The sequence below is a fragment of the Lithobates pipiens genome, unplaced genomic scaffold (assembly GCF_037356315.1).
Source record: "Lithobates pipiens isolate NorthernLeopardFrog02 unplaced genomic scaffold, aLitPip1_a1.2 Scaffold_10, whole genome shotgun sequence".
Taxonomy (NCBI): Eukaryota; Metazoa; Chordata; class Amphibia; order Anura; family Ranidae; genus Lithobates; species Lithobates pipiens.
In genome coordinates, this window is record NW_027507686.1 from 106,692,369 (window position 1) to 106,714,575 (window position 22,207).

General features: G+C 47.0%; 1 protein-coding gene across 4 annotated transcripts in view; it reads right to left on the reverse strand.

Moving 5' to 3' along the window:
* Nucleotides 1-22,207, reverse strand: part of RCE1 (Ras converting CAAX endopeptidase 1) — a 289,886-nt gene that overhangs the window by 169,278 nt on the left and 98,401 nt on the right. For all 4 annotated transcript variants that reach the window (XM_077457273.1, XM_077457265.1, XM_077457257.1 and 1 more), the window contains exons 3-5: nt 19,960-20,043; nt 19,787-19,865; nt 19,484-19,651 (exon numbers count right to left, since the gene is read on the reverse strand). In XM_077457273.1, coding sequence (XP_077313399.1) covers nt 19,484-19,651; nt 19,787-19,865; nt 19,960-20,043 — 331 coding nt within the window. The remainder of the gene's footprint in view (nt 1-19,483; nt 19,652-19,786; nt 19,866-19,959; nt 20,044-22,207) is intronic.

Here is a 22,207-nt window from a genome sequence, read left to right on the forward strand (position 1 = left end):
AGTAGTGGTGATAAAAGGACACCCCTGTCAAGTTCCGTTTGTCATGGGGAAGCCAGGCGACAGGAAGAATGACATCTGGACTTGGGCTGTAACTTTCGAATAAAGAGCTTCTAAAGCTTTTAGAAAAGGGCCACTAAGACCGAATGTTTTTAAAACAGTAAACATATAAGGCCAGCTCGGTCTGAGGCCTTTTGTACATCTAAACTTAAGATCAATGCCTGACGGGAGGATCTGTCCAAAAGGTCTATCAAATCTATTGTATGGCGGGTTTGTACCCCGCATGCCTGCCAGGAACAAAGCCCACCTGATCTCTATGTATCATTTTGGGAATAAGTCTGGATGCAAAAATTTTGGTAAATATTTTATAATCCGAATTTAAAAGAGCTATGGGTCTGTAATTATCCGGAATAGAAGGGTCCTTACCAGGCATTGGGATAACAGAAATGTAGGAGTGGGACAATTGTGGGTGTGGGGATGTGCCCTTAAGCAGGGAATCATAGAGGGTCAGCATGTGAGTGTCAAAGTTTTATAGTAAAAATAGGACAAACCGTCAGGGGTGGGTGATTTATGTAATGGAAGTTTCTTAATTATAGTCAAAAGTTCCTCAGCCGTTATATCTGTATTCAAACTAGCTAAATCTGCTGAAGATAATTTTGCAAGTTTTATGTTAGAGAAAAATGTCTCAAATTTTTCCTAAGTAAATTTAAAATGGTTCTCCGGGGTCAGACAGTTTTACAATTTATGGTAGAATTTGCTAAAAATGTTTGACATTTCACGGGGGCAGTGTGCTCTAGATCCATCCGCCTGTAGGAGGAAGTCAGGGAATGAACTAAATGGGCGTGGATATAATTTGTTGACTAACATTCTATGGTGTTTGTTCAAATATTCGTAAAATGTTTGTTTTGTCCATAACAGGGATCTGGCTGCCTTGTCAAGCTGTATTAGTTTGATTTGTTCTCTGAGGGAAGTGACCTTTTCGTAGTTTCAACACCGTGAGGCCGCACAACAGCCTCCGCTCTGCAGATACCAGAGCGGATGTAAGGGACTACATAAGTCTATTTATATCTTTCTTCAACCAAGAGCTTTCAGCTATGCAGGCACCACTAAATACAGCCTTGTGTGCCTTCCGCAGTGTAGAAAATTCAATCGAATTCTATCTTAAGCTGAAAATAATCTTCCAAACGTTTTGCTAAAATAGAAAGTGAATCTTCAGATTGCAGGAGGTGATCGTTAAGACGCCAATGACAAGATCTAGTGTAAGCCTGGGAGAGCATAAGGTCTAACATAATGGGAGCATGATCCGACCATGTAATAGGTGATATGTCAGACTCGACCACATAGGGGGTGAGTGGGGCCGAAATAAAAAAAAAATGGTCAAGACGTGAATACATTTTATAAGCCGGGGAATAAAAAACGTGAACTGCTTAGCGGAAGGATGCTTGATCCTCCATGAGTCGAAGAGTTGATGAGACCTAATACATTTGCGGAATGAGTTGGCTTGGGATGTAATGTTTTTAGAAGGTGTAGTACTAAGGAGGGTTTGTCTATCTCTAGTGAGTGACATAACCAGATTAAAATACCCACCAATGGTCATAAAAAGGTTGTGAACAGTATTGAGGGGATTAAAAAAGTTTGTTGAGAAAGTCAATCTCACCTATATTGGGGGCATATAGACTGACAAGGCTGTAAGAAGTGGCCATACACTCGCAATCTAGAATGAGGAATCTATCATGAGGATCAGCATGGGAGTTTTTAACCTTAATAGGACACAATTTCTTAATCAGAATCGCCACTCCCACCTTGCCTGTGGAATCCGAGGCAAGGAAGGAGGTGGGGAAGAACTTTGAGGCAAATTTAAGTGAACCATTTCCCCGGAAGTGAGTCTCCTGGATCATCACCACATCTGCGCCTGAGCCCCTGAAATCCTTCAGGGCCATCCAGCGCTTGTGAATGGAACCCAGACCCTTCACATTATACGACATTATCCTTAAAGCCATGTGTGCAAACCATTCAAATAAGCTTTTGTAAGAACAGTAAATATGAAAAACAGCAAAACATAGAAAACAAAAAAAATGCAGGGCTGATTATAAACATTGCCGGTAGCAACAACCCCTTGGTACCCAGGTATTAACAAATATACCCTGTAATAAAACTGCAATTGGTTAGAAAAACATGAGCATTGCATTTTCGACCTACAGAGCTAACCTATATCCATGGACATAGTAGAAAAAAAAAAGGCATCTGCATCTCAGGAGTAAGGATGAGCCGAACACCCCCCGGTTTGGTTCGCACCAGAACCTGCAAACAGACCTAAACTTCGTGTGAACTTTAGAACCCTATTAAAGTCTATGGGACTCGAACGTTCAAAATCTAAAGTGCTAATTTTAAAGGCTAATATGCAAGTTACTGTCCTAAAAAGTGTTTGGGGACCTGAGTCCTGCCATCAATGCAAAAAAAAGCTTTAAAAACTGATGTTTTTTCGGGAGCAGTGATTTTAATAATGATTAAAGTGAAACAATAAAAGTGTAATATTCCTTTAAATTTCGTACCTGGGGGGTGTCTATAGTATGCCTGTGAAAGGGGCACATGTTTCTCGTGCTTAGAACTGTCCCTGCACAAAATGTAATTTCTGCAGAAAAAAAAAGTCATTAAAATCACTTGCGGCCGTAATACAGAGAACACTCAATGAAAGTCATTGATAAAAAAAAAAAAAAGCAGGGGGGTTCTCCCAAATTCAATTACAAGGCCCTTCAGGTCTGGTATGGATATTAAGGGGAACCCTGCGTCAAATGAAAAAAAAAATTGACATGGGGCTCCCCCTAATTATCCATACCAGACCCTTTATCCGAGCACGCAACCTGGCAGGCCACAGGAAAAGATGGGGGGGACGAGAGAGCACCCCCCTCCTGAACCGTACCAGGCCACATGCCCTCAACATTGGGAGGATGCTTTGGGGTCCCCCCAAGCACCATGTCCCCATGTTGATGGGGACAAGAGGAAACACAATAACTGAAGCCATGGTGGAAGAGGAGGGATTTAAAGAGGAAGTAAACCCTGATGGGTTTACTTCCTCTTTGATTCCCTGCAAAGGTAAAGCATAATGGACTACTATGCATTGCATAGTAGTCCATTATGTGTCACTTACCTGACACATGAGCCAGTGAAGTCACCGCTGTCCCCTGTAGTCCGGAGCCTCCATCTTCTTGGTGGGTCTCGCTGCTTCGGCGCTGTCATTCGTCGGAGCCGCGATTACGTCACTCCTGCGCATGCGCACGGGAGCCGCCACTTGCGGCATATCGCCATTAACTGTGGAGCGCTCAGTGCGCCTGCGCGCCGCTGTCTACGGCGCATGTCTTTCTTGGACCTACAGGTAAGCCTTAATCTAGGCTTACCTGTAGGTCAAAGTGGTCTGTAAGGGTTTACAAGCATGGCATTGCTCCCGAACCATAAGAGAAAGGGACACCAAACTTGGGGACACAGGACTAGGACACGGTCAGCGGCGGTGCATCCATTAAGGGTGAATGGGTGCCGCTCCTCTCTCCAGCCACCCCCCTCTATCACTAATGGATAGATTCATGCATTGCAAAAATGCATTAAAAATTTTATGTTAAAAGCAAGTGAAATTTGCGAACAAAATTCGCCCACTCATCGATTGTACAAAGAATTTTCATACCAATACTCTTGTTCATAAGTCGATGTGTGATTGCTACATCCTCCCTTAATTCTGAGACGGAAGCTGCCCTCAGAAGGAGGTCATTCAGGTAACCCACGATTGAAATCCCTCACTGCCTTAGCAAAGCCAAAAACGGGGCTAGAACCTTGGTGATGAATTTGTATAACCTTCAGTGCCTCCTTGCTCTCTAGCTGCATGCTTTCACTCAAAGTCCTAAAGCCTTTCTCTCTTTTTGCTGCGCAAAAGCTGTGATGGAGGTACCTCTGATTCCTACTTCAGAGGCCCCATCTAAAGTCCCAAATTCTTTTCTTTTTCATTAATTAACAAGGATGGAAGCATGTATGCAGGGACAGCAATTTTTGGACAACCCTACTCTTTTCCCGTGCATACTCATGGGTCAAGATAAATAGACTAGGCAGTCATTAACATGTCATATACAGATATGCAGCATGCACTCATACATTCATGGCACAGTGTTTCTTGGTGTGTGGGCTGAGTGGATTGCTTGGTGCAGCTGTGGTTGGTCATGCCCTGGGAGCTGCAACGTGCACCGTGGGGTCCCCCCTTCCTACTCCATTAGTGGAGGGGTCGGATGGGCATTCTGCTGTACGCTGACGCCACGCCCCCAGCACCGGGTGCATGACGTCGATCTGACGTTAGTGCGCTGGCTTCCTGGGCTTTACATCCGGTGTTTTGGATGAGTGAGTGTGTTTGGTGCCATTCGCTGGGCAGTTATCACTCGGGTTGACGCCTTCCCTCTCTCCCATATCTGCCGGCGTGACGTTGGTGGCAAACAATGGCTGCAGTGGAGTATTCATACTTCCACTGTTTGAACGGGCACTCTCTGTTTGGGCTGATGCTCTCTGGGTTATCATGCACAGCCATTTCACATACATGCACATCCACTTAAGAGGCAATTTTCATCTTTCATCCCTGCTTTTTTGCCTTTGTAGTTTTTTTTATCTCCATTCATATTTTCACCCATCTCATTTAAGTTCAGGCACATCAACAATATTGGTCTTTCCTTTATAGTGTGTGTTTTTTTCATGTTTTTTTTAAACATTCTATTCCACATTTACGTTTACTTCCCACATCTTTTACCACTTTCTTATAATGAATTTGGATTACTGCTTCACCAGTAATATAATATCATCTCACATACGGCTCATATATTCATACACACTTTTATATTCATTTACAGATGTTTTCATTCAGAAACCATGCACATACATGGATTTTGGTGGGGTCCACTCCCCCAGTCACACCTCACCCTTCAGGATTCCCCTATGCTTTGCCGTTTGTTTTTGCTACCTCTGCTCCCATGGGAGACAATTGTCCTCAGCTTTGCCTTGGCATCCACGTTCATTGTTGACCTGTAAGTATGGTTGAATGTTCCATCATTCCCCCTTCCCCATCTTATGTGTGTTCAGTTTACTTTTCAATCATTTAGACATCCCTACAGCGTTTTCTCCTGATGGGTGATATTTAGTCTCAAAATGCGTCGAGCTACAGATGCTACAATCATGGTTATACATCCAGTTGTTTGAGCCAACAATGCTGCTACCTTATGTTTACAGTCAGTGACTATTTTATCACTAATGTATGGAACGTGATATACAATTGTATCTTATGTTTACGTATTTATATTGCATATTATAAATTATGCAACTCAACTTTAGATGGCTTGCGGGTCCAGCTCCAGCTGCATGCTTCACTCAAAGTCCTAAACCCTTTCTCTCTTTTTGCTGCGCAAAAGCCGTGATGGAGGTACCTCTGATTCCTACTTCAGAGGCCTCATCTAAAGTCCCAAATTATTTTCTTTTTCTTTTGCACCTTGGTGAAGACCCTTGGTGCCGACGCCAGGCCAAAAGGGAAAGCTACAAATTGGTAGTGCTCGTCCCTGACCGCAAATCGCAGAAACTTCTGATGCTTGATGCACATGGGGACATGCAAGTATGCGTCCTTGATGTCCAGGGATGCCAGAAAATTCCCCTGATGGAGTGCAGCGACCACTGAGCAAACCGATTCCATCCTGAACTTTTGTACTTTCACAAAGCTGTTAAAGGACCATGAGGCCCAGGACCGGATGGACCCCTTCCTTCTTTGGGACTACAAACAGATTGGAGTAGGATTCATGAAACCTTTCCAGCGTCGGTACAGGTACTATCACCCCACGCAGCAGCAAGTCCTGTACTGCCCCAAACAAGGCCTCCCCACGAGCCGGAAGATGATGAAAGTTGGGAGGAAAAAAAATCTGTTTGGCGGACAAGAAAAACTATCTTGTACCCTGAAGAAACCAGTTTGAAGACCCACTGGTCGGAAAGTAGGGAGGTCCACTGGGCTGCAAACTCCCGAAGACGACCCCCCACTTGAGAGACAGGGCGGGGCAAGCCTTCATGCTGTAACAGATTTGTTCGCAAGCTTGTTTGGCTTGTGAAACCAGGGGCGCTTTTGTCCCTCGGCAGGCACCTTGTCGGAATAGGAGTGCTTACCTGCCGACCTGGGCGGACGAAAAATCTGCTTCTGAGCGGAAAAGAAGGGTCCTTGCCTACGGCGTGGCTCCTTCCCTTTTCTGGACTGTGGGAGTAACGTACTCTTACTCCCAGTAACATTCTTAATAATGTCATCCAGTGAGGCTCCAAATAGCAACTCACTCTGGAAAGGCAAGTCCGCCAGTGCTTTCTTTAGATGCCTGGTCCGCAGACCAGCATTTCAACCAAATCAGGCAACGTAGCACTACTGCTGATACTGAGGCTCTAGAGAGCAAGGGGCTGTATTTAAGGTCGCATAACAGACATACTTAAGGCCCTGCACCAACTGGTCCACTAGCTCCACGCAGACAGGGGGAAGCCTGTTGCTTCTCCAATGCACGGTGCAACAATTTAGTCCATTCAGTAAGCGTCTACGACACCAGGGCTATGGCTAACACTGGCCGCAATGTTGACCCCACCACAGCAAACATGGACCGGGCAACCGCCTTGGCCCTTCTGTCGGCTGGGTCCTTGAAAGCAGGAATCCTTCCCTTCCACCGGAATCGTGGTTACCTTGTTTAACCTGAAAGGGGGGTACCTATCCCTTCAAGGAGTAAGCCTGTACCACAATCTGTCTGATCCACCTAGATATAGTGGCCGGCGAGACCGCCGTACCTTTTTTCGGACCAGCTACCAAAACAAACATTGAGTGTGACTTCCGAAAGGGAGCCGTGGCAGGCATATACACCTTTAGAGCCCGGACCACGTCCAGGGAGTGAAGGGCCACCTCCTGAGGATGTGTCGGTTTAGGACACAGAGATGGTAACACAATGTCTTCATTGATGTGGAACGCCGAAACCAGCTTCGGCAGAAAAGAAGGTTGCGGAAGCAACACTACCTTATCCTTATGGATAACCAGATAGGGAGACTTGCAGGACAAGGCCGCCAGTTCCAAAACCCTCCTGGCCGAAGTAATGGCCACTAGGAAAACCACTTTCTGAGAGAGAGTCAACCAGGGAATTTTCCTGACATTCTCAAACGGCGGTTTCTGATGCGCCGATAGCACCAGGTTCAGATCCCACGGGGGTAAAGGTGGACACATCGGAGGAACTACATGCTGGACCACTTGAATAAAACTGCTCACTAGAGAATGAGACACCAGGGGTCATTAGAAAAAAAAACAGCCAAGGCCAGCTAATGGTGCTTAAAGACAATTTCTGGTCTACGCCTCGCTGTAAAAACAGCAGGATCCTAGAAACGGAATAGGTGCACGGACGCCACCCTTTCTCCTCACACATGGAGATGTAGGCCTTCCAGGTACAATGGTATATCTTCTGAGAAGAAGATTTCCGTGCTCTCAACATAGTTGAAATCACAGAGTCCGACATGCTCCGGTTCCTTAGCACCTGGCTCTTAACAGATATGCCATTAAAACCAGCGATGGTAAAGCAGGATGGAGAATCGGACCTTGACAAAGAAGGTCTTCTTTAACGGTAGTCGCCAGGGAGTGTCCGCAATCAGGCGCACTAAGTCGACATACCAGGGGTGCCAAGGCCAATCTGGGGCAATCAGTATTACTGGAATCACCTCCGTCTCCACTCTGCAGAGCAGACGTGGTAGTAGCTTTAGCGGAGGAAAGGCGTAGATCAGTCGATACTGACCCCACGGAGCCACCATTGCGTCTGACGTGATCTCTTGTCCTGGATACGAATCTCGGCACCTTCTAATTGAGACAGGAAGGCAGGAGATCCACGTCTGGTGTGCCCCACCACAGGCACAGTAGCCTGAATACCTCCGGATGCAACGCCCATTCTCCTAGGTCCAGCATCTGGCGACTTCAGTAGTCCGCCTGCCAGTTGTCCACTCCCGGGATGTATATGGCTGACAAGGCTGGTACATGTCGCTCTGCCCTCTGAAGGATGTGAGTGACCTCCCGTGCTGCAGCCGAGCTTCTTGTTTCTCCTTGATGGTTGACATATGCCACCGCTGTGGCGTTGTCTGACTGGATCCTGAACAGACGCCCTTGAAGTCTCATTGACTATATGAAGAGACATAGCCTGATCGCTCAAAGCTCAAGCACATTGATCGGCAACTTGGATTCCTCCCCCGACCAGAGGCCCTGGGTCGACTGCACTCCTAGAACTCCACCCCAGCCGGTCAGACTGGCATCCGTTGTAATCACTGTCCAATGTAGAGGTAGGAAGGACTTCCTGGACCGAAGTGCCAGGGACCTCAGGCACCAGAGCAGGGAGTCCCTGACTCACTGGCTCATCCGAATCTGCCAATCCAGAGATAACGGAGATTTTCCCATTTTGCCAAGATCTCTTTCTGCAGGACTCTGGTGTGAAACTGGGCGTACGGTACCACCTCGAAGGAGTCACCATGAGTCCCAGGACTAGCATGCAAAAGCGTAGCGACGACCACCTGCGGTTCATCAATAGTTTTATCACGGCTCTGAGAGTCTGCAGCTTGCCTGAAGGGAGAAACACTCTTGCGTCCATGGAGTCCAGCAGTAAGCCTAGGTACTCCAAGGGCTGAGTCGGTATGAGCACCGACTTCTTTAGGTTCAACAGCCACCCAAATTCCTGCAGGGTTTGTATGGCAATCGCCACATCCTGCAGATGTGCAGGATCTGAGGCAGAAGATGCTCTCAGGAGGAGATAGTCTAGGTAACCTACGATTGCGATCCCGCGTTGTCGCAACAACGCCAAAATTGGAGCCAATACCTTGGTAAAGACTCGGGGTGCTGATGCCAAGCCAAAGGGGAGAGCCACAAACTGGTAGTGGGCTTCCCCAACTGCAAATCGCAGAAACCTCTGATGCCTGAGGCATATTCCTTTTTGGGGACTACAAACAGATTGGAGCAGAATCCCTGGAACCTTTCTGACTCCAGAACAGGCATCATCACCCCGCGGCTTAGCAGATCCCTTACTGCCCCCATTAGGGCCTCACTTTTGAGCGGAAAATGAGGGCCCCTGCCTGCAGCGTGGCTCTTTGGTCTTCCTGGCCTGTGGGAGCAAGGTACTCTTCCCACCTGTGACATTCTTAATGATGTCATCCAAAGAGCCACTCACCAAGGAAGGGTAGATCCGTCAAGGCTTTTTTAGATGCCTGGTCCGCAGACCAGCATTTTAGCCAAATCAGGCACCTCAGCACCACTGCTGACACTGAAGCCCTGGATAGCAGGGGAAGCGTATCCAGGGCCACGTCAAAGATGTACTTAAGGCCTTGCACTAACTGGCCTGCTAGTTCCACGCAGACGGGAGTAGCCTGCAAAAGTTTTGCCCATTCAATAAGTATCTGCTACACAAGTGCTGTGGCAAGGACTGGCCGTATTGCCTTGGTCTTCCTGTCAGTAGGGTCTTTAAATGCAGGAGTCCCCTCTACCGGGATCGTGGTTACTTTACTTAACCTGGATACTGAGGGGTCCACGACAGGAGGAGCCGACCATTTTTTAAGAAGGCTCTCCTCAAAAGGGTAACACACTGCCATTCTTTTTGGGACCGAAAAGGTCAGTTTCGGTCTTCCCCATTCCTTGTATATGAACTTATCGAAATAAGTCAGATACGGAAACACCTTAGGTGTACGGGCTGGCTTACGGGACCCAAAAAGGGCCGCTACTTCAGCAGAGGGACCTGCTGTATCCTGAATTTTCAGGGTATCACTCACAGCTGTGATAAGTGCTCCAACTAGCGCTTTGTCTTGCTTGGCTCCGGACAGGGACTCATCCTCACTGTCCAATCAGTCCTGGTGAGCATCATCTGAAGCGTAAAAAGCGTCCCCTGCCCCCCCCCCCCCCCGTCCTCCAGGGAGAGCTCTGATGCAGATTCAGCGGGACCCGAGTCTGCATCAGAGTTCTTCCTGGAGGACGAGGGGGGGGGGGGGGGGCAGGGGACGTTTTTTACCACTTTTGCGGCCACACCGCCTCCACCCTGGCAACAAACATTTTAAGGGCCGCCGACAAAGTGTTCAAAGGCACTGCACTGTTTGCACACGAGCCGGTTGCAATTGCAGGGAGTTCGGGGGAAGAAACACCAGTTTTTGAAGCCATGCTGACCCACCCTGTCTGACATAATCACAGAGAAAATGGCCACCGAGCTACAGAAAAATGGCCCCTGACCATGCTTTCCACCGAGGCACACCAAAAAATGGCTGACAAACAACTGTACACAGTGAAAATTGCAGCAGAACAGCGCTATGGCACATGCAGACCACCAGACACCCATCAAGGAGACCACAGCCACCCAGCGCAGCCCCCCATCCAGGTGAGAGCCCCCCGGGGAACCCCTGGCTACAGGTACACACACCACTCATCAGCCCATCATGCAGCATCCCCCACAGGGGGGAGGGAAAATAGGGACAGGGAGAGAAGAGAGGGAGGAGAGGGACCCCCGAATCGACCTCCCAGGGAATGCCCAGCTGCTCAATCCCGCCAAGGCAGGGAGAGCTGTACTTACCATCCGGATGAGCTGGGGACATCCCATCACAGACCCACTCTCCGATCGGTACGGGGTGGCTGCTGGCCATGGCACACTGTGACAAAGACATCGGTAGTCCAGTCATATGTGTGCCTCGGAGCGTTGTGCTCACCAGCCGCCCCTGGAGCCTGACGGGCATGTTATGGCCAACCCAGCACGTAGCTAGGGTCTGCACACGCTCAATGGCCAGGCTGGAGAGACTACAAGTATCTAGATTATCAAGCCCGTCACCCAGCTGGCTGTTGATAGCAGATCACATGATCTTAAAATCGTGCGCAAAAGGCAAACTTCAGCAAAAAAATCCCAGGACCGATGGTTCCGTAGGGTTCCTAGGTCCATCTCCTTCACTAGGCAGAAAAAAAACTGAGCTGCAGGAAGCAGGCTGAGGGGTTATTACTGGAGGGACCGCCCCCTGGGCGGAACTGTAAAGTTCTGTTTTTTCACATGTATAACATGTTCTGCCTAGTCCTCTCCTGAAGGTGGCATAACAACCCTATGGTCAAGATTAATGGATCTGTGTCAGTCAGTGAGCGAAAGAGAAAATTCCCAGGACCAATAGTCCCACCAGGAGCCAGGTCCTTCTCCTACACTAGGCAGAAAATACTGAGCTGCTGGATGCAGTGTGAGGGGTTATAGTCAGTACTGGGCGGTACTGTGCAAGTGTTGCTATTAACACGTTCTGCTTAGTCCTAGGTCAAGAAGACCTGCTGTGTCCGCCAATGAACGATCGAGAAACAGTGTTTTAGGGTTTTTTGTTTTTTCCTTTAAGTTAAAATTTTGATGTCGGAGTCATGTATCAGATTCAACCTCTATGAGTATATACATCTTTTCTGTTTGTTATCAAACTAGATTAGATATTTTGTTCCCTAACCATATAGCTGGTTATTTTTATTTACCCTGCATTTACATATTCAAAGAATTAAATTGTCTTTTTTAAACGTTACATATTAACTAAATTATACCACAACTTTTTTTTAAGTTTTTAGCCGATTATTGGAAACAGAGGATGCTAATTCACTAGTTTTTATTTCAGTTGCTAATAAGGACCCATTTACACATCCCAGTTCACTGCACTGTGCTGTGCTCACACGTGTTGTTAGGGCAGCCCATCCATTTAAAGGGGTTGTAAACCCTTGTGTTTTTTCACCTTAAAGCGGTGTTTCAGCTATAAAAAAATTTTTTTAACCACTTCCCGACCAGCGCACGACTATGTACGTCGACAGAATGGTACGGGCAGGCATATTGGCGTACAGGTACGTCCAATATTCGACGCTCCCACGCTGGTCGGGACCCCCGTGAGTCCGGTCGCGGGACCCGCGGACTCGATCGCCGCGGGCATCCCCGTCTCACGGAGCGGCCGAATGGAGGAAATGCTGTGTAAGCAACATTTTTCCATTCTGCCTAGCAACTAGTGACGCTGATCTCTGCTCCATGTGATTGGAGCAGAGATCAGTGTACACTAAATGAAAGCCCAACCCCCCCACAGTTAGTAACACACCCCTAGGAACACTTAACCCCTACACTGCCACCCACTGGTTAACCCTTTCACTGCCAGTGTCATTTACACAGGAATCACTGCATTTATATAGCAGTGATTACTGTATAAATGACAATGGTCCCAAAAATGTGTCAAAAATGTCCGATGGGTCCCCCACAATGTCGCAGTCACAATAAAAATCGCAGATCGCCGCCATTACTAGTAAAAAAAAAAAATAATAAAAAATTATTAATAAAAATGCTATAAAACTATCCCTATTTTGTAAATGCTATAACTTTTGCGCAAACCAATCAATAATCGCTTATTGCGATTTTTTTACCAAAAATATGTAGAAGAATACGTATCGGCCTAAACTGAGGGAAAAAAATGTTTTTTTATATATTTTTGGGGGATATTTATTATAACAAAAAGTAAAAAATAATGCGTTTTTTTCAAAATTATCGCTCTATTTTTGTTTATAGCGCAAAAAATAAAAACCGCAGGGGTGATCAAATACCACCAAAAGAAAGCTCTATTTGTGGGGAAAAAAGGACGTCAATTTTGTTTGGGAGCCACGTCGTACGACCGCGCAATTGTCAGTTAAAGCGACGCAGTGCCGAATCGCAAAAAGTGGTCTGGTCTTTGACCAGCAAATTGGTCCGGTCTGAAAGTGGTTAAAGTCAGCAGCTAAAAAAAAGTAGCTGCTAACTTTTAATAAGGAGACTTACCTTTCCAGGGCGCCTGCAATGTCGGCCGCCCGAGACCGACCTGTCCCTCGGCTCTCAGATCCCAGCGCCGCCATTTGTACTAAGGGAAACAGGCCGTGGAGCCTTGCGGCTTCACTGCCTGTTTCCTACTGCGCAAGCGCGAGTCGTGCAGCGCTTTGTGAATGGGACGCGCTGTGTTAGGGAACACACAGTTCCCAGAACACAGCGCGCCCCATTACCCAGAAGACCGAAGATCACCGAGGAGCAGGAAGAAGGCAGATTAGGAAGACTGCCTAGCAACAGGGATTTCTGACCAGGTAAAAAAAAAAATTTTTTTCAATTTTTTTTTTTTTTAATAATATTAATGCTCTTTTTTTCAGGGTGGCCCTCCACTAATGCATCCTATGCATTAAGGTGAAAAAACTTCTGGCAGTGACCGGACCCCCGTTTTACTCACCTGAGACCATTCATTCCCTCGGCTCTTCCGCTCTGCCTGCGGTTTTCGCCTCTTGATTCGATAGATTAATAGCACCGCAGCCATAGTCTCCCACTGCTGTCAATCAAATCCAATGATGCGGGCACCGGGGGGCAGGGCAGAGGGCATTCTGTATCTATGCACGCAAATGCTGGACTCGAGAGCGTGCCTGTAGGGTAACCCCCTGGGAGAGAGCTTCTCCTAGGGAGTTTACCAATGCAGGAAGGACCCGTGAGAGCTGCCGGGGGACCCCAGAAGACAAGGCTCAGGGCAAAATTAACTGCACAGTGGAGGTAAGTATGATATGTTTTAAAAAAAAAACAAAACAAAGGTTTACAATTACATTTGCATTGCATGCAGCATTTTCGGCAGCACTGCACAATGCAGCGCAACACATTAGTATGTTGACACAGTGAATTAGGGTCCCATTTACAATAAACTGCACCACATTGCACCAATGAGGTACTGCACACCTTACAGCATCTCAGTAGTTAAAGTGGAGTTCTAACCTACCAATCAGTTTTTAGATTGCAAAAGAAAACCATAGCACACAGAAAAAAAGCAACACAAGCAGAGGGAGTATAGAAAAACTTCAAAAATGTAACATCCTTCTAGTAATCAAATACAGGACCCCAGTCCTAGGGATGTCCACAGTGATCACCAAAATTTCTATGAAAAAAAGCTTGCACAGGTACTTAAAAAGGCCACTGGTGTGCTGGGTACTAGATAGGGTATTGTGGGAAAATACAGCTCAGGGATTAGGTTGTACAGCAAAGCCTCTTTTTCTTTAGCGTAACAAGCTAATGTATCCTGGCACTGACTTAAGCAATGTGCATTATCACAAATTCAGCATTATAATTATTTGATAATATTTTAAATTACCATCTGTTGAATCATTGACTTTTAGGTGAGGGACCAATTTTTAAAGTATATCCAAAGTCAGAGCATTTTTTTAATGTTCTTGATAGAGTAAAGGAAGGTTTTTTTTAGTTGCCTGTGTCCAATCAAGGAAATAATAGGATTTTTGTACTCACCGTAAAATCCTTTTCTCTGAACTTCATTGATGGACACAGCTACATTATTGCAATGATTACACGACCGCCTGCAAAAATTTGCAGCCAAAGCAAGCATCAGAAGATGCACTTACATCAACTTTGTAGAACTTTGTGAAAGTGTGAACGGACGACCAAGTCGCCGCCTTACACACCTAAGAGACAGACGCCTGGTGTCGGAAAGCTCAAGAGCTCCCAATTACCCTGGTGGAATGGGCCGTCACAGGAAAGGGGGGCACCCGCCTCTTCAAGGCGTAAGCCTAGACCACGATCTGCCTGATCCACCGTGAGATGGTAGTGGACGAGACTGTCAGCCCCTTTTTCTCACCAGCTACCGAAAAAAACAGAGAATCTGAATTCCGGAAGGCAGCCATGGCAGACAGATATACCCTTAGGGCCTGGACCACATTCAGGGAATGGAGGGCCACCTCCTTAGGGTGTGTCGGGCTTAGGACACAGAGATGGTAACACAATGTCCTCATTGAGATGGTAGGCTGAAACCACCTTCGGAAGAAAAGAATGTTTCAGACGCAACACCACCTTACCTTGTAGAAAACCAGATAGGACGACTTGCAAGAAAAGGCAGCCAACTCAGAAACCCTCCTGGCAGATGTAATAGCCACTAGAAAGACCACTTATTGAGAAAGAGTCAACAAGGGAATTTCCCTGATGTTCTCAAATGGCATTTCTGAAGCGCCGATAGCACCAGGTTCAGATCCCACAGAGGTAGGGGTGGTCACACAGGAGGGACTACATGCCGAACCCCTTGCACAAAGGTGCTTACCAATGAGTGAGATGCCAGGGGTCATTGGAAAAAGACAGCCAAGGCTGATATCTGTCCCTTGATGGTGCTTAAAGCCAGTTTCTGGTCCACTCCTTGCTGTAAGAACAGCAGGATCCTGGAAACGGAATAGGTGCGCGGACGCCACCCCATCTCCTCACACATGGAGATATAAGCCTACCACGTACAACGGTATATCTTCAGATAAGATTTTCGTGCCCTCAGCATGGTGGGGATTTCCGTGTCTGGTAGACCGTGGTTCCTTAGCACCAGGCTTTCAACAGCCATGGTGTTAAAACCAGCGACGGTAAAGAAGGATGGAGTATCGAACCTTGTGATAGAAGGTCTTCGCGCATCGACAACTGCTAGGGAGCATTCGCCACCAGGCGTACTAGGCTGGCGTACCAGGGATGCCGGGGCCAATCTGGAGCGATCAGTATCACTGGAATCCCCTCGGCCTCCACTCTGGGAAGCAGGTGAGGAAACAATTTGAGCAAAGGGAAGGCGTAAATCAGCCGGTACTGCTTCCATGGAGCCACCAATGCTTCCACTGTGTCCGCCCAAGGATCTCTTGTCCTGGACACTTCGCACCTTGCGATTGAGCCAAGAGGCCAGAAGATCCACATCAGCAAGAAGCCTGAACACCTCCGGATGCAATGACCATTCTGCTGGGTACAGCATCTGGCGACTTAGATAGTCCGTCTGCCAGTTTTCTATTCCCAAGATGTATATGGCCAACAGAGCCGGTATGTGTCGCTCTGCCCACCGAAGGATGTGAGTAACCTCTTGTGCTGCAGCCTAGCTCCTTGTTCCTCCTTGATGGTTGGCATATGCCATCGCTGTGGCGCTGCCTGACTGGATCCTGATCGGATGCCCTCGTAGCCTCATTGACCATGTTGAGAGACATAGCCTGATCGCTCGAAGCTCGAGCACACTGATCGGTAACAGGGATTCCTCCAGCGACCAGAGGCCCTAGGTTGACTGTACACCCAGCACTCCACCCCAGCCAATCAGGCTGGCGTCCGTTGTGATCACCGTCCAATAAAAAGCAGGAATGATTTCCCGGACCAAAGGGCCGGAGACCTCAGCCACCGGTGAAGAGAGTCCCTGACTAACTGGCTCACCCAAATCTGCCGATCCAGGGATAACGGAGATTTGTCCCGTTTGGACAATATCTCCTTCTGCAAGACTCTGGTGTGAAATTGGGCGTACGGTACCGCCTCAAAAGGAGGCTACCATGAGACCCAGAACTCACATGCAGAAACGCAGCGACGACCACCTGTGGTTCATCAACAGTTTCACTGTGGCTCTGAGTGTCTACAGTTTGTCTGAAGGAAGAAACACTCTCGCTTCCATGGAGTCCAGCAGTAAGCCTAGGTACCCCAGGCACTGAGTTGGCACTAGTACCGACTTTTTGAGGTTAAACACCCACCCAAACTCCTGTAGAGTTTGCATGGTGATCGCCACCTCCTCCCTTAATTCTGAGGCGGAAGCTGCTCTCAGAAGGAGATCATCTAGGTAACCCACGATTGCGATCCCACGTTGTCCCAACAACGCCAAAACTGGAGCCAATAATTTGGTAAAGACTCAGGGTGCTGAAGTCAGGCCAAAGGGGAGCGCCACAAACTGGTAGTGCTCTTCCCCCGCTGCAAAATGCAGAAACCTCTGATGCCTGAGGCATATGGGTATATGCAAGTATGCGTCCTGGATGTCCAAGGACGCCAGGGAGTCCCCCGGATGTAGTGCAACTACGGAGTGAACTGATTCCATTCTGAACCTTTGTACTTTCACAAAGCAACTGAGGGCTTTTAGGTCCAGGAATGGATGTACCCCTTCCTTCTTGGGGACTACAGATTGGAGTAAAATCCCTGAAACCTTTCCAGCTTTGGAACAGGCACTATCACCCCGCATCTGAGCAGGTCCCTTACTGCCCCAAACAGAGCCTCCCGGCGAGCCAGGAGTAAAGGTATGTTGGAGGGAAAAAATCTGTTTGGTGACCAAGAGAGGAGCTCTATCTTGCAGCCCGATGAAATCAGTTTGCAGACCTATTGGTCGGACAGCCGAGAGGCCCACTGAGCTGCAAACCCCCAAAGGCGACCCCTCACCCATGTGTCGGGTGGGAGCAAACCTTCATGTGGTAGTACTTTTGCTCGCAGGCTTGCAAGACCAGGGACGCTTTTGTCCCTCAGCAGTCGCCCTGTTGGACTGAGAGCGCTTACCTGAAGTCCCGGGCAGACGAAAAAGCCTCTTTTGAGCGCAAAAAGGAGGGCCCTTGCCTGCGGAGTGGCTCCTTACCCTTCTTGGACTGTGGGAGCAATGTGCTCTTCCCACCTGTGACATTCGTATTAATGTCATCCAGTGAAGCTCCAAATAGCCGATCACCAAGGTAGGGCAAATCCGTCAAGGCTTTTTTTTAGATGTCTGGTCTGCAGACCAGCATTTTAGCCAGATCAGGCGCCGCAGCACCACTGCTGATATCTGATACTCTGGAGAGCAGGGGAAGTGTATTCAGGGCCGCATCACAGACATATTTAAGGCCGTGCACCAACTGGCCTACTAGTTCTACGCAGACCGGAGGAGACTGTTACTTCTCCAATTCACGGTGCAATAGTTTTGCCCACTCGGTAAGGGTCTGTGACACTAATGCCGTGGCCAGTACCGGTCATAGCACTGACCCCACTGCCATAAACATGGACCGGGCAACTGCCACGGCCCTCCCGCCAGTAGGGTCCTTAAATGCAGGAGCACCTTCTACCGGAAACTTGGTTACTTTATTTAACCTGGATACTGGGGGATTAACGACCGGGGGAGCCGACCGTTTTTTAAGGAGGCTCCCTTCAAAGGGGTAATGCAATGTCATTCTTATTTGGACCGAAAAGGTCCGTTGTGGGCTTCCCCATTCCTTGTATATGAACTTATCAAAATAAGTCGCATACAGAAACACCTTAGGCTGGCTTATGGGACCCAAAAGGGACCGCCACTTGAGCAGAGGATCCTGCTGTATCCTGTATTTTCGGGGTATCATGCACAGCGGTGATAAGTGCTCCAACTAGCACTTTTTCCTGAGCGGACCCGGGAATCATCCTCACTGTCTGAACGGTCCTGGTCAGCATCCTCTGACACATCTGAACAGGGGCCACCAGTCACTGTGGGGCCCGAGTCTGAATCAGAGCTCTCTCCGGAGGGCGGGGGGGCAGAGGTTATTTTTTTACCCCCCCCTTGCGCCTTCACACCGCCTCCATTCTGCCTCCACCCTGGCAACAAACAAAGCGTCCAAAGGCACTGCACTATTTGCAGGCGAGCCGGTTGCAACTGCAGGGAGATCTGGGGAAGAAACGCCAGCTTCTGACGCCATGCTGACCCACCATCTGCCACCCTTGGGAACTTAGGACAAGGTGCTCAATCCCATCCTCCTAGCTGCTAACAGACTGAGGGGCCCCACCGCAGGACTCACCACCCTGACCGAGTGCTGCGCCATGCTGTCCTTCACTAGGCAGAAAAAACTGAGTTCCAGGAAGCAGGCTGAGGGGTTATAGCCAGAGGGCCCGCCCCCTGGGCGGAACTGCACAGTTCTGTTTTTCACATGTATTACATGTTCTGCCTAGCCCTCTCCTGAAGGTGGCGTAATGACCAAGCCAAGATTTAATGGCGCTGTGTCAGTCAATCAACGAAAGAGAAATCCCTTCACATAAGAGGGAAATCCTTCCAAAGCGAGGAAAATTCTCTTTTAGACAGTTGTCTCCACAAGTACCCCTATTGGAGCACTTCTCCTCTACTACTGTCTGGTGACAACTTATTTGATTTTCTCTCACTTTTGACCCCAGGTACAATGGTAACTAGGACAAAAAAGAAAGAAGAAGGAGAATCTCCCTAGCAGCTGCAGAAACAGCAATACCTAACAGGGGTTCTAACCCTTCCTTCCTCTGTAAATAAAATGTTTTAGCTTCAGCTTCATGTTAACAATTTTTTACAGTTTGGAATATAGTCACAGGTGAGAATGTATTTGCCTCAAACAAGTGGGACATTTTGACTCAAATCCAGGATAGCTACATAATAGGCTCTTATGCACAAACAACGGCTGATTATTAGAAGAAAAAAATATTTTACCCAAATATGATAAGTACAGAAAAACTGAAAGGCTCTGGCAATGAAACACTTAATGGCCCCAGTGGTGTGCATCATATGAAATGTTCTGTTATAGAAAGAAACTGAACTATTATATAGAAAAAATAAATACAAAAATGCTTTTCAGAAAAAAACTATCCATTTGACACTTACAGTTTACTTTGAAAGTTATCAGCCTATGGAGTCGACATATTCAAAATTGAAATAAAGACAAAGTTGTTTATAGATATCGTGCTATACTCACCAATGCCAAAGAATAGTGGACACGTAAAGATAGCTGTCCCAGGGCTAGTACATGGTACTAACATAGGAAGCATGCAGGCCCTGAAGACCAACTCCTCTGTTAGTGGGGCAATCACCTGGTTACGCAGCCACCGCATGTCAGTTATGCAGAGTATCCAGAACCTAGGATCTGCATTACCAAATAAAAACCAGATACAACTCCAATAAGTATTACAGACTAGATCAAGCAAAATGCATTACAAATTTGCTCAAAACACTGATTTTCTGCAGATACTGCAAACTGTAAATATTGGAAACCACTTACCAAAAGCTACTTTCAAGCCATCAAGGAAGTCCCAGGGACAATCCATAGAGAGCTGGACAAGAGGACCAAGGAATAATATCTGTATATCAGGGCAAAACAATTTTTTTTTTTATGTTAATATAGGCTTTTGGGTGACCTGAAATGGGAAATGTTGATTGCTCTATTTTACTTACCATGGTCAATAACAGAGGTAACACTGTAGCTGTAAGAATGCATTCAAGACGGAAACCCATAAGGGAAAGGAAAGCTGCATCTGTCTGGAGATATTGGATTAATAAAACATAATAAAAGGCAGTAAATGTGACACTTTAACAATAGCAATAACTTTGTCTTTTAACAGGCTCAAATATACCAATTGTTAATAAAGTTTATAACACACCTTTTTTATCCCTGCGAAAAAAAAAAAATATTTTTTAGAATTTAAAATTTCTAACAGCGTCCTACAGAGTGGGTCAGGCAAATATGACAAGGTAAAAAAAAAACAACTATCTTTTATTTCCCATATTGACTATTCCAAGGGGGGCAGTCATATGTGTTTTTGAAAAATATAACGTCAATTTCTATTCCCTATAAAGGACAACAGCAAAGGAGAATCAAGAAATTCTATCCAGGGAGCCCATACTTCCCTGAAATTTGGGTAATTTTCATTTGCTGTGGCCATCAACTTTTCCATCCACATTATATTATTCATTTCTACTACCCGTTTCTTTATTGATGGTATTGCTGTAGATTTCCAATAGCTGGGAATCAACAGGATTCGAAACACTTCCATTTAACTGAACCAAATCAATCCTGGTATCATAGAGAGGAGAGCTACCTCTGGGGTCTTAGGCCACATCTTACCCATGACCAGATGGCTAAGCTGGAATATAGCCAACCAGAAATGTTTTACGATTTGATAGGACCACCACACATGTAGATATGGACTTCTTTACTTCCCGCACCTCCAGAAAAGATACGGTATAGCCTTATTCATTTTATTTTAAAAAGTCGGGCATCGATACCATCTAGTTAATATTTTATAGTTTATTTCCTGAAAATGGGATGCTCTAGTGGATTTGAATGTAAGCGTAAAAGCTTTATCCCAGTCCTCCTGATTATAGCCTAGTTCTCTCTACCATCTTGAACATAATAGGAGCAGTCAGGAAATGCATGAGATAATAGAGTACCATATATTTTAGATAAGGCATGTGAACACTATGAACCAGAAAGGCACAGCTCCTCAAACATGGTCAGATCCCCATGATGTCATTCCTTAACCAGCCCCTCATAAAAGGGAACGTAAATGAAAATGTTGCGGCCATTGTCCGCTAGTGAAACGGGAGAGAGAGCTAAGAGCTCCTAGTGATTTCAAGCCCTTCTGTTCAATCGCCTGCCATATTGGCAATGGGCGTAGTGGTTGCCAACAGAGAAATCCCGTCTGACAAACTCGGACGGAACCCTGGGTTGCCCTATATTTTGTAATGACCTTGTCCCAGACATATAGAAAATAGGAAAGTAAAAGCGTTAGCTGCGCTAGAGGTGGGTGGTCACTGGGCATAAACCATGGGGGGGGGGGAGGTTAGAGGTACAGGCTATAGATCCAACTCAAGGGAGACCCACTGTTTAACTGCTGCAGTGTGGTATAGTTCTAGGTGAGGTAAGCCTATACCAACGACATCTCGTCTCTTTACCAGGATATCATATTTAATTCTAGCTATGGATCTAGGCCAAAATGTATGCAAGTAGGATGGACCTTGCTAAGCAAAAAAAAATTTAAGAGGAATCCAAATTAAAAATTTTTGAACGATGTAAAATTAAATCTAGGGAGGATGCCCATCTTGAAGATGGACATCTGTCCAAACCAGAAACGTCTCATAGGAGACCATCTCTTACAGAACTGCCGCATGATGGTCAAGAGCGGGAAATAACTGTCATTCGCCAGGAGAGCCACAGGTCAGGATGTGATGTGGGAAGGCTGGGGGAGGAGCCCGAGGCGGTGTCTGTGAGGACGGAAGGGGAGGCAGGAGATCCATGGCAGCAAGTCCGATGCAGATGCTGGTGAAGTGGGATAGAACACTGTGTTAGAGGACAGCACATGGTGACCCCCGCAGATGCCTATTCCCCACGATATTGGATCAGGAGACCAAGGAGGAGCGACTGATAGATCGGGGTGGACAGCAGTAAAGGATGCAGGAAACTGAACAGGGGTAAGTGAGAGATATCCCTGGTTCAATCAAAAAAATGGCTGCAAGAGAAAACACCTGATCCTGAGAACCCACGAGTGATTGTTGGTGCTGGCCTCCCCTCTGTCTCCTCCATATGCCCCCCCTCTTATCTCTGCCTTTGTGTGCTCTGTATATTATGCTCTGTATACTACCCTCCAGAGCCCCTAGGCTATCCAGCGCTGTTGCATCGTGAACTGTGTTTGCTGTGGAAGCT